Source organism: Haliaeetus albicilla, chromosome 17, assembly GCF_947461875.1.
Source record: "Haliaeetus albicilla chromosome 17, bHalAlb1.1, whole genome shotgun sequence".
Classification (NCBI taxonomy): Eukaryota; Metazoa; Chordata; class Aves; order Accipitriformes; family Accipitridae; genus Haliaeetus; species Haliaeetus albicilla.
The window spans coordinates 3834110-3852434 of record NC_091499.1 but is presented as its reverse complement, the minus strand read 5'-3'; the positions used below and the strand labels follow the sequence as shown (position 1 = coordinate 3852434).

The 18325-nt window shown below is 37.8% G+C and overlaps 1 protein-coding gene across 7 annotated transcripts in view; it reads right to left on the bottom strand.

Annotated features, from left to right (window-relative positions):
* The window catches only part of ADGRB3 (adhesion G protein-coupled receptor B3), a 460870-nt gene that overhangs the window by 231124 nt on the left and 211421 nt on the right, over positions 1–18325 (bottom strand). For all 7 annotated transcript variants that reach the window (XM_069804588.1, XM_069804589.1, XM_069804585.1 and 4 more), the window contains one exon: positions 3148–3342. In XM_069804588.1, coding sequence (XP_069660689.1) covers positions 3148–3342 — 195 coding nt within the window. The remainder of the gene's footprint in view (positions 1–3147; positions 3343–18325) is intronic.

Sequence of the window (18325 nt, the reverse complement as noted above, 5' to 3'; positions counted from 1 at the left end):
TGTGTGGGAGGGGGAAGGTGGGGGGAAAAAAGCTTTGGGCAATCCTGTTAATCCCTGACTGACAGCAATGGTCCCTGTGGCTAATATAAATGGGATTATACTGCTCAAACTTCTTTGGGGAGAAACCTTGTTTCCTGTTGGTCACTGGATCAGGGGATTGCACAACTCGCTTTGCCGTCTGTCCTGAAAGGTAGCTCCTTTCCTGCCATCCTCTCCTTAGAAGGTACTTCAAGCACTCTTAGACCAGTTCTGGAAAGTGTCCCAAAATGTTCCTTACATTATGCTTACTTAAAATTTTAATTATCTTACAGGTACAATCCTTCTTACACAATTAATAGCACAGTGGCCATCTCATAGCCTCAGTGTACCTACACAGTGTATTTTAAAGGAATTCCCACATTAAGAGAAAGACCTTGCTTGTAGAATAATTATACGACTCTTGTCTTCTGCTATTTCTACTACTGTACTGCTGTTTTCAGTCACTGATGCACGGTACCTTCCATATTAGCTGCCTCAAACATGGTTATTTTTCTTCCTGACACTGTATATGCAATATATGCACAAATATTGTTGCAAAAAAGGTTAAAATATGCAAAAAGAAAAACAGTGATATAATAAATAACTTGGCACTAGACATACATACTTTAGAGGCTTTGTCCTGCTCTCGGTCTGCCTAAACAAGTGGCATTTTCTATGCATCATATCAGGTAGTGGCATCTTCATTTTGAGTAATTAGCCTGAAATTTTCAAATTTGATCTCACTTTTCTGTTCATTCTTTTTGTTATGGAGTGTCTGAATCACATCTTTTGCACTATTCATGAATATTAATAGTGGATATAAGCCAGAGATTGTAGACAGTAGAGGAACTATCCAGATGGATGGAATGTATAAGAAACAAATATACTCAGATATACATGCTTTTCCTTTCTCAGTTTTAATGGAGGTGGATGTGTTGGTTTTGTATGGACCTTTAAAAACACTATTACCCATAATTCATAATCTACTTTTCTGACATCATGTGAAATGATAAATTATGACTTTCAGAGATTTTAAACCTCACTCACGCTTTTCTGAGAAATTGTTTAAAACAAAAACCCAACACCTAAGAAATTCTACTGTTTATCTAGTGCAAAAAATAGAATGGAATTAGAGCACCACACAGAGCTTCCTCATAAAGAAGAATCTTGGTATTCTTCTGCAAATTAATTTCATTTTCACTTTTTTGTCACTTACTTTGATGATGGACTAGAAAATATGAAAATATGTGATAGTGAAAATAAAAATTAAATACAATCCTCCAGAGTATGGTAGCATATGACATTTGTTTACATATGGGGAAATCCTGGTTTCTCAGAAATTGATAGTAAAATTTAAACTGATGTTACTGAGCCGGGATTTCATTTTATATCATCAGAAGTCAGTAACAGGAGCATTGCTTAATATATCCCCTGTGCAAAACATACACTTCATTCTGATTTTATATACTTTCCTGAACACTATGCCTTGGGGTTTGGATTTTACCTTAGCTTGCAATTTGTTAAACTTTTTTTTTTTTTTTTTTTTTTTGAGTTTCAGTGCCTTTTTTTCAGCAGGGTTTAGGAGCTCTTGGTATTTAGGCATCTAAATCCCAAAATACAGTTATTTCTTTGGCTTGAGAAATCCTTCCTTATTTCCTTCGCAATAGGGTTTACCAATTTTTGCCTTTTCTCATTTCTTCACTTCAAAATGATTAATCAAAAATTATTTTAAAAAATACTAACCATTTTTGCAAGTTCTGCCATATACTATTATGTATTTTGGAAACAGCTCTACATTGCTGAAGGGAACAGATCTTTTGGCACTGTCATTAGTGGGAAAAGAATCAAATTCTTTCTAATGTATGTAAAGTGCAAATGACCTGATCTGCTAAGCCCATGAATAAAATCAGTTTCTCAAGGCTGGTTTTACCACAGATTTGTGTAGTGCCTGTGAAGCATGAAGAAGTTACATTGGGCTGTCAGACTGCTGAATGCATGAAAAAATTTCAGTAAATAACACCCTGTTTAATAGTAAAACTTACTGAAAGTAGGAGAAGATATTGACTCTTATGCAACTAAAAAACAAAAGGATTGTCCAGCCAAAATGCTTTTTGAAAAGCACTGTTCAAAAAAATTACTTTCAGCTGGCTACAGGCCAACACAAGAAACATTGGTTTTATATGGAAGTTCATTTTTCTTTGTGCACAGAAAAACAAGAAAACTGAAAATATAATAGCAAGCTCTTGAAAACTTAACTCTGGAAAAATTGTCTTTTCCAAGATACCTCCATTTATCTGCATGCATATATTCTAAAATGTGTTTATAATCTATGCTTGCCTTTATACAAACAAATACGTACATATGACCTGCATTAATAACTTCATTATTAATTTATGAATTATCATGAAACTCTATTTTTCATAAATAATATATACATCTACCTTCTTAGTATTCTTTTTCAGTACATCTACAGTCTTTGAAAAGTGTCTAAAATTCTCAGATATAGATGAAACCAATATCCTGATCTGGAAGTCCTGTGAAATATTTATTTTAATGAACATTACACAATGAGTTGTGCAGCCCGTTATGTGGAAATAATTATAGTGGGTTTATTTCTGATAATATTTTAATTGGCCTCTTGCACAAAAAGAGTTAATCTAACACGTGAAATAGAAAATTTATATCAAACTTACTATCCATCACTCCTGTGCACTTTTAATGAGTTTTATTTATTTGAACTGAAGAAGCAATGCCAGAATTACATAACTAAACTGTGGATAGATTTTTGAACTGAAATGAACTAGAACAAACAACACTAGTGAATTGCTTAGTGCAAAAAACCACCAACACATCCCTATCAATCAAACCAAACCATGAAAGAGAAAGATCCTGAAAATTTTACAAAGAAAGGATTTTACATTTTTTACTTGCTGCTTTGTTTTGGATACGTGTCTCATTAAATGTAGCTGAGTCTTCTCCTATTTTACACTTGCATCTTAGTTTTGTGTGAACAATGTTTATGTCTATCATTCAGAAGATTTAGTTTCCTCAGTGGGTAAAACAGGTGACATGCAGTACACTGACATAAACTCCATCAACTGAAACATTATCCTTACAATGTTCTCTTACCTGCACCCCGTCAGATGCAGGGATATAACTTGCTCTTTTAAATGTGTCTGTAACATTTCTGAGAATTTCCACAGAAATAAGAAGGTCCCCTGCATAGAAGTTTTTCCTCTGAGTTAAATCCAATAGTGTCTTGGTTACTTGGGACATGCCATCACCAGCCAACATCCTCTGTCCCTTGGCGAGGTGCTCTTTAATCTGTACCAGAAGAACAAAATGAGTATCAGAACCTACTTTACTGAGAAAAAGGTATGAAAATTCTAAACACAGGCAAAAATGTTAAATATTAAAGCTGTTATAATATTAAATATTAAAGCCATTATAACAAAGTTCATCCTGTTAAAGAGAAGACAAAATAGTAGACTATGATGACAGAATTACTATGTTTATCAGGGAATCATGGATTTTATACTGAAGGATTCTGAAGTTGTCATGTTTCACCCATTTTCTTCTCTTTGGGCACCAATAATTTCTCAACGTCCATGTTCTGAAAGGAACTCCGTGGGCTGGACTGCGGCTTTAATCTACTGCCATGAGGTAGCAAAGTACTGGTCTTCCTTAGAGGAACTGCTGTACAACCACTGTTGCCACTCATTAAACAACTAAGAGCTCTGAAAGGAGTAAATGCTAAGGTAGTCCTTGTTATAATCTAGTTTACTATGGGGAAGTACACCCTTCATCTCTGCCAGCCCAGCTTGGCTAGTCAAGACAAGAGTGATGGTTTAGGTGGAAGCTGGTTATGGTGCTCTCTTCTGTAGTACTAACAACACAAGGGTGCTAATTTGGAACAGTCAATTTTTTCAGGAAATGCAAATTGAATTATGAATTTCTCCTGCGTATCAGCCAAGGGAGCATGCTTTGGTGGTAGCTCTCCCAGTAGATCTGTACAGGGCCAGTGATAAAGGTAATCCAAAATGCATATGCTGGTAGAATAAACCTCCTGATAAGAAGCTGAACTTGTGGATCTGACTAATTCTTAAAGCTGAGTCAGCTTCCCAGGAAAATGCATAGCGTATCACAGAGATGTCACAAGGCCACCCAAGGCTGAAAAAGAGTGCATGGTTTCAACAACCTATTTTTAAATATGCATATGAATTTATGTGTACAAACGCAAGTTCTTCCAAATTGAAGCTAAATTAAAGAAAACATAAATGACCTGAGACAGACCTCACTCCAAGCAGAAGGGCTGAAGAGAAAATTCTGTGCAACTGGCAACCAAAATGCTGACACCACCTCTGTAAATGTATCTTCAATTGCTTTTTAACTTGGCCTTATTACTGACATAGAGAGGGAAGGATGACTAATGTAACATAATTTGGTGGTGAAGTAGAATCAAGAGTGTAAAGATACCTTTTGTCACTTCCACCTCTCCCCAGCCACTTTGTGTGGATGTGTGGGGCTTCATTTAAAATAACAAACAAACAAACCCAAATAAAAGGATAGAATACGTAATAAAAATAGTACAGTTATCAAAAGGTTCAAAATCACTTTCATGAAAGCAATTTAAAAAGTTAAATCATCCTCTGACATAGACGACCTAAATACTTTTTTTTCATGCTGTTGGATCATACTTTGGTTACATTCTCAACCGGTCTTGAGATAGATAGACTAGATATACGTAACACAAACCAGGGTTGGGTACAGTGGCTGCTTCAAGTTATGTCTATGGTTTTAAGTTGTCTTTGTAGCAGCTGAAGACTATCATGGACCAAAACAGGCTTGCCCAAGCCCTAGAAATACTTAACACTTGGGAGAACACCTGCTTGCTGCAGCATGGACAGGGAACGAATCTACTCTATACCACAAGTATGCAGGTACAAGCATAACTGTACAATCAAATATTTTCAACAACAATTTCAGTGAGGAGAACTGAGGCAGTTAATTGTTTTTTTTTTTAACAAATATTTCAGCGGAAATACCACCCTCAGTCTTCAGAATACTGTAATAAGTAATTAGGCAAGAAGCTTGCTTGCAGAAATCCTTTTGTGCAGTTCCTATTCATTTTAGAAGGAGGCTTTGAAAGTAATCTTGTACGAAAATAATAGTGGAGAAAAAGGTGTGAGAATAGAAGAAAAATTCATTTGAGTAAATTCAGTGATCTGATATTGTATACATAACATTATGAACTACTTTCTTTGGAACAAGCAAAAGCATACAAGAACTTGATTTGTGATTTTTCCTGTGAAATGTTGCCATTTGCCTCATCTGCTCACAAGCTGTGTCTGGGTACCAAATTAAAAGAGCATCAGCTAGCACCGTAACACAGAATAGTAGAACTTTTGCTGGAACTAGTCCAGCTGTTCATTGACCCCAGAGCGTATTTCCAGATTCTGAGGATTAACAAAGTTCAGTGTGTCTTTAGTCAAGCCCAAAAGACAACATAAAAGACAGTCCATAAAGCTGAACTCCCAAATCTCACAGGTGCCTTAGGATGTACTGTGGGAAAGGCATCACACAACTCGAAGGCAGAGCTTAAGAGAGAACAAAGAGGTTCTTTTCATTCCAGTAACAACAGTAAAGTGATCAGTCCTCATAAAAACTCTATTGTGCTCTTATGCTTGTATAAAACACTGGTAGGAAAGCTATCAAACTATTTAGCATGTTATCTGATATTGCATTATTTTGCTTCCTTTTGCTACATCTCTATGTTCACCCCCCTATTTTTTTCCCCACATTCCTGCTAGACTTTAAACTCACATTTTAAAGACGGCAGGGGCCAATTTGTTGTTGGTTTTGGACCATGCATAGCACACAGAAGTCTTGGCCTCAGCTGCCTTTGGAATGCAAATAATAATTTAAAATGATCCTAGTTTTGACTCTTTTAGGCTTTTGAGCAAGTAAAGCTCCGTTTTCAGTGAAAAAATTTACAGATCTCTAGCAGGAGAAGTGGTAGCTTGTCCTGGTTTTGGCTGGGATAGAGTTAATATTCTTTCTAGTAGCTGGTATAGTGCTATGTTTTGGATTCAGTATGAGAAGAATGTTGATAACACACTGATGTTTTCACGTAGTGTTTAGACTAAGTCAAGGATTTTTCGGCTTCTCATGCCCAGCCAGCGAGAAGACTGGAAGGGCACATGGAGTTGGGAGGGGACACAGCCAGGGCAGCTGACCCAAACTGGCCAAAGGGGTATTCCATACCATGGGACGTCATGCCCGCCCAGTATATAAACTGGGGGGAGTTTGCCTCGGGGGATCATTGCTTGGGAACTAACTGGGCATTGGTCGGCGAGTAGTGAGCAATTGCATCACTTGGTTTGTATATTCCAATCGTTTTATTATTGTCATTTTATTATTATCATTATTAGTTTCTTCCTTTCTGTTCTACTAAACTGTTCTTATCTCAACCCACACATTTTACCTTTTTTTTTCCTGATTCTCTCCCCCATCCCACTGGGTGAGGGGGAGTGAGTGAGCAGCTGTGTGGTGCTTAGTTACTGTCTGGGGTTAAACCACGACAGAGCTGCAGCACACCCTTCAGTGCTTTCAGCAAGACACTTTGATTGCTTTTGGACACTGATAAAAAAGGTCTAGCAAGTGCCCACAACGCCACAGGACTAAATTATTACACCTACTTCAGAAGTAGCCAGGGTTGTGGTGTAGGTGGTTTAAAGTACCTCAGAATTATTGACTCTTAAAATTACAGCTCAGTTTGGAACTGTTTTTTAAAAAATTGCATACCCAGAAAGTTCAGCTTCCCAGCACAAGTACCCTTCCTCCCGTGGGCCACACCACTCCTACACAGCCTGGTGAGCACCTTTTCTTCACTCTCTCAAGCTCCAACCCAGAATTTCCCTCCCCTGACGCTTAGCCACCCCTCCAGGCCCACACTGCCTTGAGTTAGACCAGCAGCATACCCTTAGAAGTAGCATAACAAACCAGAAGGTTGCAATGTGTTTAGGTAAGGAAAGTAGGTGAAAATTAGAGTTAATTAGGAGAACGTTTTGACTATAGACTGGCAAGCAACGTGCAGGGCAGGGTAAGAATTAGCAGCCTCTTTATTATCAGTTTATTACATAATGTATTTTCTTGTTGTAAGACAGCCTACAGCTCCTAAACACAACTTTAAAATCACAGGCCATTCACTCAGCTGATATAAACTGGTACAACACTACTAAAGCCAATGACAATGTCTGGATTAGTATGAGTTGAAGGTAGTGGATTACTTGCACAGCTACCACAAGAATCCTTCAGTGTGAAAATACAGAATAATCTCATCAGTAGTTAGCAGAATGTCTTTTTCACCATGCCGCTTATTTTCTCTGCTATGATCACTGTGATATTATGCACTGTCCAAGAAAGCTATTTTGGTCACCACTGTAGGTCCTTGTAGTTCTCTGTGAAGGTCATTTTTTAGTGGTCTTACAGGCAGGCTCATTAAAAATAAAGTTTATGAGCCGAGAGATAGTGAAATGAAGCAGCTGTTAAAGTGATACTTCAGTTGTCAGCCCAACCTCTAGCCGCCTTCACTATATGGCTGCATACTTGAAAAATTACTGAAATGTTTAACTGGACTTTGACTCAGGGTCCAACTGCCTTTGTCCCTCGATTTATCAGAAAGTATGATATAATAAAAATGACTCTTTACAAAGTCAGAGCTCCTAGGCCTCCGGTATTGCAGTACAAATTTATTACTGCATAATAATTACTGCAAACTTAACAGCTAGACATGGATTAAAAGGACAGAAAACAATGAACCCTCAAGAAACCTATAAAAGATTGAAAAGAATGATTAATTTGAAGAGTAACTACACCATCATCCTTTTTTCATTATTTTTTAAGATGATGTTGGATTCATGGCTAGGTATTACTAATGATGTCATTAATACATTTTATGGTAGTGGGGACTATAAGAACTTGAATTAGGAAGCCTTAGATGGAAGTGAGGAAAGATAGCTTGAAATAAGAATATATCCTGAAATTGCTCATAATCTGCAAACCACTTTGCTTTGCACCTCCACAACCCAACACTAATATTTTTTAAAATATGTGCCATAATGCCTTAAGATGCAGAACAGGAAGGAATATTCACATCACCTGCAATAGCCACTTGAATTACACAACTGCATTAGAAACTTAAAAGCTCTAGAGAGTGTTGGTTCCTCTAGAGAACAACCCAGAAATCTTGTCTTCAATGCTCTGAATCACATTACCTGACCTCTGTGGCTTCTAATCTTGAGGCTGGAATTTATAGTACCCCCTCAGTAAATATTAATTTATGATTTTGTATTAAACTTACTTTTTTAGTTACCAGCATTGAGGTCCAGAAAGGTTGGAACCAAAATGCTGAAGTCTGTGTGCTTAAAGTGAGGCACATAAATTAAAAAGGCAAAAAATATATTTTTGGCAGCTGAAATATTCCCATGGGTATAATCCTGCACTGAACTGAACTGATGCAGCATGCTGAAGTTTAAACTATAATGTGATGTCATTGTGAGAAAGGTCTTCCTTTCAGCTTTGAAAAAAACTTCATTACAGGGTGATTTTTCTGATTATTGGAGGATTGTCCTTTAACTATTTTAGCACAGAACCTAGAAGTTTCATTTACTTTCCCTTAATATAATTCATTATTTACAATTTATTTGTTTATTTTCAGGCTGTTAGTGTTCAAGAATATTGTTTCATCCATTTTTAAAGGAAACAGAGTCTAAAGATACAGCTATGCATCTTCAGGTATGCATCTGAATATTCATAACCTAATGTCATATAAGAGTCTTTTCCTCTTTCTGTACATTCAACATTTTATGAAGGAGATTGCTAAAGCAATGCAAAGTAATTTTCCACTTTGTCATCACTGAAATTAATTAGTAGTCTCCATCTAGATCATGATAGTTTAGTAATAAATAAACAGTTTCTGCAGAGAGGAAGGAAATCATATATTCCCTTTGTTTATAATAGAAAAGAGGAAAAGTAATTGGTATACATTGTGTCAAGGAAGATTAAGGATATATATTAAGGAAAACTTTTCAACTGTAAAGGAAATTATGTACCATAGTTTACCTGAAGAGATTATGCAGTCTTCCACATTGGAAGACTTAATAACAGTCAAGAAAAACAAAATGCTGGAAGAACACAAGTATAGCTGATTCTGATGGGACAGAAGCTTGGTCTGGATGATCTCATGAATTTCCTTTCAGTTCTATAATTCTGTAACAGGTCCCTGCAAATATTCTGAAACCAAAGAAAAGCATCCTATGATTTACCCCAACCAGAAACATCAAAGTTTAAGGAGTGTCCTGAAGCTGAACTTTTACCTTCCTGCCTTTATCCACTGTCATGGTGTGCAATTTTCTGTACCAAGTTTCTGCAGATACTGTGCCTCAATCTGCCTCTGTGCATTCAGCTGAAATCACTGCAACCCTGTGCTTTAAGGAACTTATTCTAAATTTACACTGACAAAAAGAAAAATTAGGATTGTTTCACTGTGTACAAACAGTCGTCCCACTGTCATATACTTCTAAGTTTTCTTAGGCAAAATACTCCTCAAAACAGTGATTTGCCTTTAGAGAAAAGGAGCCAGCTTAATCACACTGTGCTGTTCTAGACATTCGTCTCAGGCAAACTGAATCTCTGCACAGACGCCAGAGAAATTGTATGTGCTCTACTATATGTGATGAGGTGTATTGGAGAATCATTGAAAAAAATCATCTAGTATCTGTGGAAGTCTAACATGGTTTTAGACGGAGGATGTGAACAGCTCAGAGGGGTGCTTGGTTCTTTCTGTACCCTCTTTCTCTACCCTCTTTTGCAAGACTCCTATTATTTTGCTCAAGAGATTTTTGTTTTGCCACTTTAACCCATTCCATAATTTTCTTTTTTTATCATCATCATCAATATCATCACTTATTCTAGTCCTTGAGATGTAACCACCAAATAGGTGACAGAGAAAGTCATTATAAGATTTCATTATTTTGATTTCTGCGTGGATTCAACAAAATATCTTAATGGATATTTTGAATAGATAAGACTGCTCTTCAGTACAGTAACAAACGGCTCTAGGGATGAGAAATGAATAATCATTAAAGCAATCACTTCTTTTAGGGTTGTGGTTTTTTTCTTCTTATACTTATCACTGTGTTTGTTGACAAGGATTTCTATCATTCTTTTATTAAGTACTGCTATTAAATGCTCCAATTATCTGTGATTAAATACTGCTCACGTTGGCATGCTGTGTGAGAGATCTTGTTGTTGTTATTGTTGTTTCCTTTTTTAACCAGAGGGCATGTCTTCAAGATTCGTGTTATCTATGTATAATGCAACGTGACAAGAGCAAGAGCTGAGAGGAAAAAGAGAATGACGACTCTGAGAGGCTTGTTTTCCTTCTATGACAGACATAACATTGCTTGAGGTAAAGTCTCCTGGCTCTCCATACTGACTGAATGGCTGAGGCTGAGGGTCACAAAGGGACATACTACAAATGAGTTGTCTTTCTTTTTTTATAGTACATGGTCATCCTAGTAAGTATGCATCTCTAAAACATAAAGCTCTGATTAACTCCTTCAACTTATATGTTTATTTGATTTCATCAATTTCTGTCTTTATTTGATTTTATGTTTCTATACAGTCATTCTAGTGACACTCACTTCTGTTTGCAGGACAAACCAGAATGGTTTCTTCAAGGAAATCAGCATTATTGGGGAGCTCTAATTTCTGCAGGGGAGTACTGCAGTAAGTAATAGGCAAGAGAAAAATCCTTTGTGCCTCACACACTTAACAAATCTGAGCTTAAACATGGTGGGGGAATGCAGCAAATGGAGTAGCGGACAAAAAAGCAGGGGAATGAGTGTGAGTGTAAAATGCTGTGACCACTTCTTTGCCACTAGCTACCTGGCTCAATTCTTGCAGTCATTCTGCAGCTGTGTTGGAGTGAAGGTTCCTGCAGTTCTGGTAGACTTTAAGGGAAAATTAGATGAATTCTTTCTTTATTGAGTTCCTAAATGGCTTTCATCCTTGTGTTCCCTCTGGCCATACCCTCCTAGTGGAGTTCACCTGTTGGCTGCAGCATTGGTTGGTTTGGAATATCAATGTGATCAGGGAACACTCAGCTGCTCACTGCTGCAGCAGACACAGCAGCAGCAAAAACCATAGGAGCACATTTCATGTAACACACAGATTACTCTTTGGCAAACCAGACATGGAAAGATGATTACGGATGCTGAGGTGGTAGCGGGGACTTTTCTTTGAATTTAACAGGTGGGATTGGTTGGCTACTAAAAAGCAGATATTCAAAAGCAGAAAGGAAGAAAAGCAACTTATCCAGTTGAATTAAGTTGTGATGTGCTTATGCAGAATAGGTTTTCTCCCACTGTATAGCATCTCTAAGACTGAGGTGGATGTGTATGTTGGCGAGACCAGGCGCTGTAATTTCATGAACAGCAAAGGTACCACAGTAGCTTTAAACACATTTCACTCTCCTGATCCTAAGCTGCCCATTTCTGCTGCCTATCGTAACAGAGACAGTTATGAAAAAAGCAGCCATTCACTTGGGATGGAGCAGTTGGTTTCTAGCTTACATATTTCATATGAGTGGCTGAAGTATTGGGTTATTTCCTCTCTTTGGCAAAGTGCGTATTTATTTGCAGAGAGCGAAGCGGATCTGTTAGGAGACTAAGAAAGCCACACTGACTCTGTAACATGGTGTTAAAAGCACTCAAACCCCCAACATTTCAGTCCATGCAATGAGTTTGGCAGGGCAGGGCAGAGCAGGCAGAACTTTCTCACAAGTAAATGAGTGGCCTCACCACCAAGCAAACAGAAGTCATCAGCTTTTTTCTGAACTTTTTATCTTCTCCCATGCAACATGGGAAAATGTTAGTGAGGCAGGAGAAAACTGTTGCTTGCCACAATCTCTTGATCAGTTGCTTTCTGATGAGAGAAAACAGTTTGCCATCCTCCTGCCAAGATACAGAGGTGACAAAACAGAGCTGACTCCTGCAGATTCTGGGTTTGCAAGGGAGACAAGGCGAAGAAAGCAGAACATTTACCGATATAACTCCCCTGCTTATCAAAGGCTGCGAAGGTGAGGATGAAGAGCTGGCATATACCAATATAAGGATAGACTGAGGCAGAACAAAAATGTTGTTATTGAGGCCTGTACATTCAAATCTACAAAACTAAGGCTGGCTGCTTTGCTCTGCAGCTATATAAAAAGAAATGAAGCACTAAACTAGCAAAAAAAGGAGCAGTAAACTTTTAGGAGGAAGCCTTTCATTCCCCAGACTACAGCAGTCATTTCAGTGAGGAGTACATGGACAGGCTGATACGCTGCCCTTGTAATATAATTTGGAAAAACAAAATCATCTCTAATGAGCTGCAGCTGAGCAAATCATTATTCACCTCAGAGTTCTTTTTATCAAATTATATTTTAGCCAAGCACTTGCAAAATTGTGAATAACGCTGCTGTGGAAAAAGGGGAAACAGAATTATAGTATGAACTAGAAGCAGCAGAAATGCATTTTTATGGCTATATTATCAGTTTGATATGCAAAGATTCACCTGCATAAGTTCCCATACTCCTTCATAATTGCTAATATCTTGACACCAGTGTGATATTTCATATGCAGATTTTTCCTTCCTAACTCTAAAGAATTAAGAGGTTTTTGGTTTTCCAACTTCCTCTTTCTGATAGAAAAGCAGCCCAGTTTGCACGAATGCATGTTTGATTTAGGGGTTATATCATTCAAATTGGCACAAATTAGTACCTTATTTTTATTGAAGCAACTAAATGTAGAAGTTCATCATCCAGGTTTGAAAACTGTGCTACATAGGTTTAGAAAATGGGCTGGTTTAGTAAAGATTGTCTGATAATACTGGAGATGACCTTCAGAAACAAAGTGTCTCGATGACAGGCTTTAGTCTTCCTCATTATTTATGAGCGTAGTACAGATCTCTTCCAAACTAGAGTGTCCAAAAGCCATTTAGAGGAATTCTCACTTTAGGCAAAAGGACTATTGCAGTATGTGGTGAGGCAGTGATATATTACTAATATTTTTTAAGCAGACCTCTCACAAAATTATGTTTTTTTCTGATTCAATAAATCCTATCACTTAGAATACATGCATAACAGAGTAGAAAATAGAAATAGCCTTCTATAGGCAATTATTTTCTCCATTTACACATACTCTATGGTAAGATCTTACTCATTAATGGTTTTCATTAAAAATGGTCATACAGGCTTCAGATATTCATTTCATAAAGATCTCGTAAGCTATGAAAACTCATCGCTCTTCCATACAAAACTATTTAAATCGCAGTTTCATTTTCTGCATTGACTCTGATTGAGGTCATTTGTTTCTTGGTTTTTGGGGGGTTGGAGGAGGGGATGAGTCGTTTCTTCGTTAGGCTTGGGTTTTTGTTTGGTTTTGTTTATTTTTGTTTTTTTCTAATTTAGGTGGCTATCATCCGTAGAATGGATTAAGAACAGATGAAGTAGTCTTTAGCTATGTCTCTCAGAAACAGTTGTTCATACCAAGAATGATGTAGGATGCTCCCAATGCTAGGGTCTTGCTGCTTAGTCTTCTTGCTTGTAGTGGACCAAATCTGATAGGCTTCAGGAGAGTATGAAAATGAAATTAACTCTTATTGAGGCATTTCAGTGGCTCTTTTCTTCTCAGATACCACCTGAGGTAGGCCTGTGGGCTCCTAATCACTGATTCTATTCTTGGTCCTGCAGTCACTCACATCCAATCATAGTACAAATAGTTGAATTTCTTATACTCAGGAAAGATTTTACCCTGTTTATCCAAATGAACAATGTAAAAAAAAAAAATCAAATCATCAAAACAGAGTATGACATTTCTCAGCTGATCCTAACCACTTCAGGTGTGCTGGCTGAAACTTGCAAGAACATGAGAATTGAAAACTGAAAAAAAAAAAAAGCCTCAGAGAATGCATTCTCCATTGCATTACTTTTTACAGCAAAGACTAGAGGTCTTCCTATGAGAGGTACACTAGTTCAAGAAAAGGTCATGCAGGAAATCATGCTAATTTATCATGACAGTCCCTTTCTAGACTCAACACTTAGAAAGCAATAAAGACCAAACCAGAAATTAGATATCGCCTTACATACCAAACAATAGTTGCAGCAAGAACAATTAATAGCTTACTAACATACACTTGAAATCCTAGAAATGAAATAAATGCCAAAGACTAAATTTGAAGTTTGGTCTGTCTCAAACTATCAATTACACAGCTCAGTTGACTAGATTCTGACATCCAAAATACATACGTGCAGTATGTCTTTTGCTTTAATATCTTTGCGCCACAAGATTCAATTTGCAATCTCTCATGGTAATGCTAAACCTAACTTGACAGTGTATTCAGTCAGTGGAGTTGTGTAATGTCTGATCTACTTATAAAATTTCAAGTATGCAGAATAATACTTTAGAGTATTTTAGAGATATATTTCTTTTATGAAAATATATCTCAGAAAATACTAGTCCAAATTAACCAAGTGCTAGCTCAAGTAAACAATTTTAGGTAAAATAATTAGGCAGACCATTTTCTGCTTCCAGATCAAAAGAAGATCATAAGCAATGAGGAGAATACTTCATAATATTATGCAGTCTACGTTTGGGTCATTAGATCATCATCTAATCTGCCTTTCTATGTATAACAGTCCACTAAGCTACCAACAGATACTCTTTAAAAAGATTAAAATATGCTAGTTAGGCCAAAGAAGTTCAGTTTTCAGAAAATGAAACTATTTGCCAAAGGTAGAAAGAGAGAATAGGCTTTAACAAGGTCCATAACTTCTGCTATACCAGTAATTGATCTGGTAAAATTTTCTGAAAACCCAAACCATGTGTACCCCACAGAGGGGGAAAACGACTCCAAATTCTGAGAATATAATCTGGAATTAGAAAAGCAGGGAAATCCCTCCCGGTTATCTAAAATCTAGTGATCAGCATGTGACGAAGAAACTATCCAGAAGGAGCTGAAGAAAGGATATCCCCTGCCACTAGATCTCATTCAACCTTATGACTTTACTTCATCTCCATCCACAATGAAACAGACACTTGGAAGACTTTCTTTGCTGTAATCTCCTCTTTCTTAAGAACACATTTAACAAATTGTGCATCATTGGGCAAAATACTCCTTCTTAGCTGCAAAGATGACTGATAGCAGTCCTGAAACACTGTGCTTGACTAAAAGCATTTTCTTAATGCAGACTGCAGGTACTGTAAACATACTAGGGCAATACAAGAAATCCAGAACAAAAACTGATATATAACCTGTGATGTTTCTTTTTCTTTGCATCAAGTTATTGCTTGATCCTCTAGGTCACGATTCCAAAAGGCAAAGCATACCTATTTATCACTTTGCATTTTCCACTTATAGTGCATTAGTAAGAATAATCCTAATTAGGTTCTTTAAGTATTATTATTAGAGCTAACCAAATAATTTCTCAAGGGTTTATTTCATGGATTTTGTCATTTTTGTCCCTTAATTTGTTCAGTGAATAATTTTTCATATTAGTCAACCAGCTGTATAAGCTGGTCAAACAGTGTTTGTTGAATTCATTTGATGACTGATTCGTACCAAATGTTGCATAAATTATTCATGACTAATTAGTTTTTGTTATTCAAAGAGATGTAATTACCATCCCTAGTTTTAAAAGGGACCTGTATTCCATAGTGCACCAGGTAAAATAAACTAATGAAAGTACAGGCTGTACATTTGTGGCATAGCTGAAGTGCATCATCCTCTTAACTGCTTTTACTCAAGCACCTACACATGAATGATGTAGGGCACTGTGCCCTCAAAAGATGTACGCTGACTGCTAATCTCCACTCCACAAACCAAACCATTCCCCTTCACTGTTTCATCGTGTTCTAGTGTATAGTCTCTTTAGAGGCCATGTAGTTATATTTTTACCATGCCAGGGATTCTTTTTGTGCGGTCATATGGGAGGTATGAACATTAAGAAGGAAAGTGGCTAGGCACGAATTCAGAAGACCAGAGATAAATTTCCTGCTTAATTGGTCTCAGTCAGTTCCCCATCAACAAAAAATGGAGATGTAGTAGAGCCTGATCTCAAGCATACGTTGAGCAGATATATTAATTAAAAATTGTGAATTACTCTGAAACTGTTGCAATAGAATATTAAGTACAATATTGATATATGTATCAAAAAGTGGTCTACTTTTCTAGACAATTCCATTTAACCAATGGAAAACCCTGCTTTCTTCTGAGGTGCCAGTACCCTGCATCTGAAGTGCCAGTATGTGCCTATCCTAAGTAGAGGCAGTAACTCTGCCTGGCACATTCTGTAAGTGGCTGGAAAAAGAGCTAAATTATTCATGGTGCTGGGGGTTATGATCAAAGTATATTATCTTTAGCATTACGAGTGTATTTTTAACTTTACTGACTCTTCACCTTTTGCAAATAGACTTCCAAATGGATTTTGAGATGAAAAGATAGTGCCATTTTAGCATGATTTACATAGCTACCATATTGGTCTCCATACAAGTCTAGAGTCAAGCTGAAGAACATGCAGCACTAGCTGGGTTTCTGCTACTTTAATACTGCTTATTAAGGGTTGAAATTTGTCCCATGTCACTTCAGGTGAGTAATAGAGAAAACTGTAAAAATACAAGAGGTTTTGTGCATGAGGCAGTGAACCTACTCTAGCTACATACAGTAAGGAAACAGTCTTCAGGGGTCAATCACGTGTGGTTATGTGGTAAAATTCTACACTATCTATAGCATAGAATTCTGGTTTAATGTGGCCATCTGCTGAAAACCTGTGTTAAAGTTTGTAGGAAAATGTTACCTTTAGGAAGAAAGTAAAAATCATACTGATATTAGAGTGGAAGTCTATGAATTAAATTTTCAGGATTTCTGCCTTGTACGAATTTCCAATTTTCTGCAGTCATGTGAGTCACAGAGTCACAGGATCATGGAATGGTTGAAGTTGGAAAGGACCGCTGGAGGTCACCTGGGCCAACCCACCAGCTCAAACAGGGTCACCTACAGCCAGTTGCCCAGGACCATGTCCAGGTGGGTTCTGAATATCTCCAAGGATGGACACTCCACAACCTCCCTGGGCAACCTGTGCCAGTGCTTGGTCACCCTCACAGTGAAAAAGTGTTTTCTGATGTTCAGATGGCACCTCCTGTGTTTCAGTGTGTGCCCATTGCCTCTGGGCCTGTGACTGGGCACCACTGAGAAGAGCCTGGCTCTGTCCTCCTTGCACCCTCCCTTCGGGCATTTAGACACATTGATAAGATCTCCCCTGAGCCTTCTCTTCTCCAGGCTGAACAGTGCCAGCTCTCTCAGCCTTTTTTCACAGGAGGAATGCTCCAGTCCCTTAATGATAGTGGCCCTTTGCTCGACATGCTCCAGTAACACCACATCCCTCTCGTACTGGGGAGCCCAGAATTGGACGCAGTACTCCAGGTGTAGCCTCACTGATGGACACATGCAGCCCTGACCTTCTCTACTCACACTCCAAGCTGCCCAAATGTAAGATGTTTTCACTATATAAACAGTAAATACAGGTAAATAAAATAGCCACGGGAATTGTCTAGCCCTGAGGCTGATGAGCACAGACAGCTTGTATCCCTCAAGCTAAACTCTCCTTCCCTCCTCTGTCCCAGAAAACGATGGTTTTATTGCCTGCTGGGAACGGTCTCTCTGACATGCTATCCTCTAAAGGATGCTCGGCATTGTTTTGGGAGTGCTCACTGGTATGATCTTAAATTATATCAGGGAGTATGCTAACAGATAAAATGTTAAACAGTGTAAATGACTGCAAGGACAATATTTAAGCTTGGGCAGTCACCCCGTTTAGTTTGTTTACCACTATAACTGTAAGCTTCCAGTCCAGAATCTGTGTAGCCAGGTTAGCAGGGTCTGTGGCCAAGGCAGTATTCTCTGGCTCCCAGCATATGAAATGCTCTTCTTTAGAGAGTATTTGCTTGGGCACAGCACCATGTGAATTCAACTACATGACTTCTGGGCTGGTTTTGGATCGTATGTGGCTTGTTTGGGGAACAAAGAGACAGGGACCTATTCCTCCAGGCAGGCATGCTTTAATGTATTAAGTATTGTATGTATATTATGTATATCAACTGCTTTAAATCAACTTCAGAAATATCATTTTTGAAGACTATACACCTACTTTTGTTTTATATATTTCAGGTAAGAAATGAACGGGATTCACCTCACACTCAGATTTTAT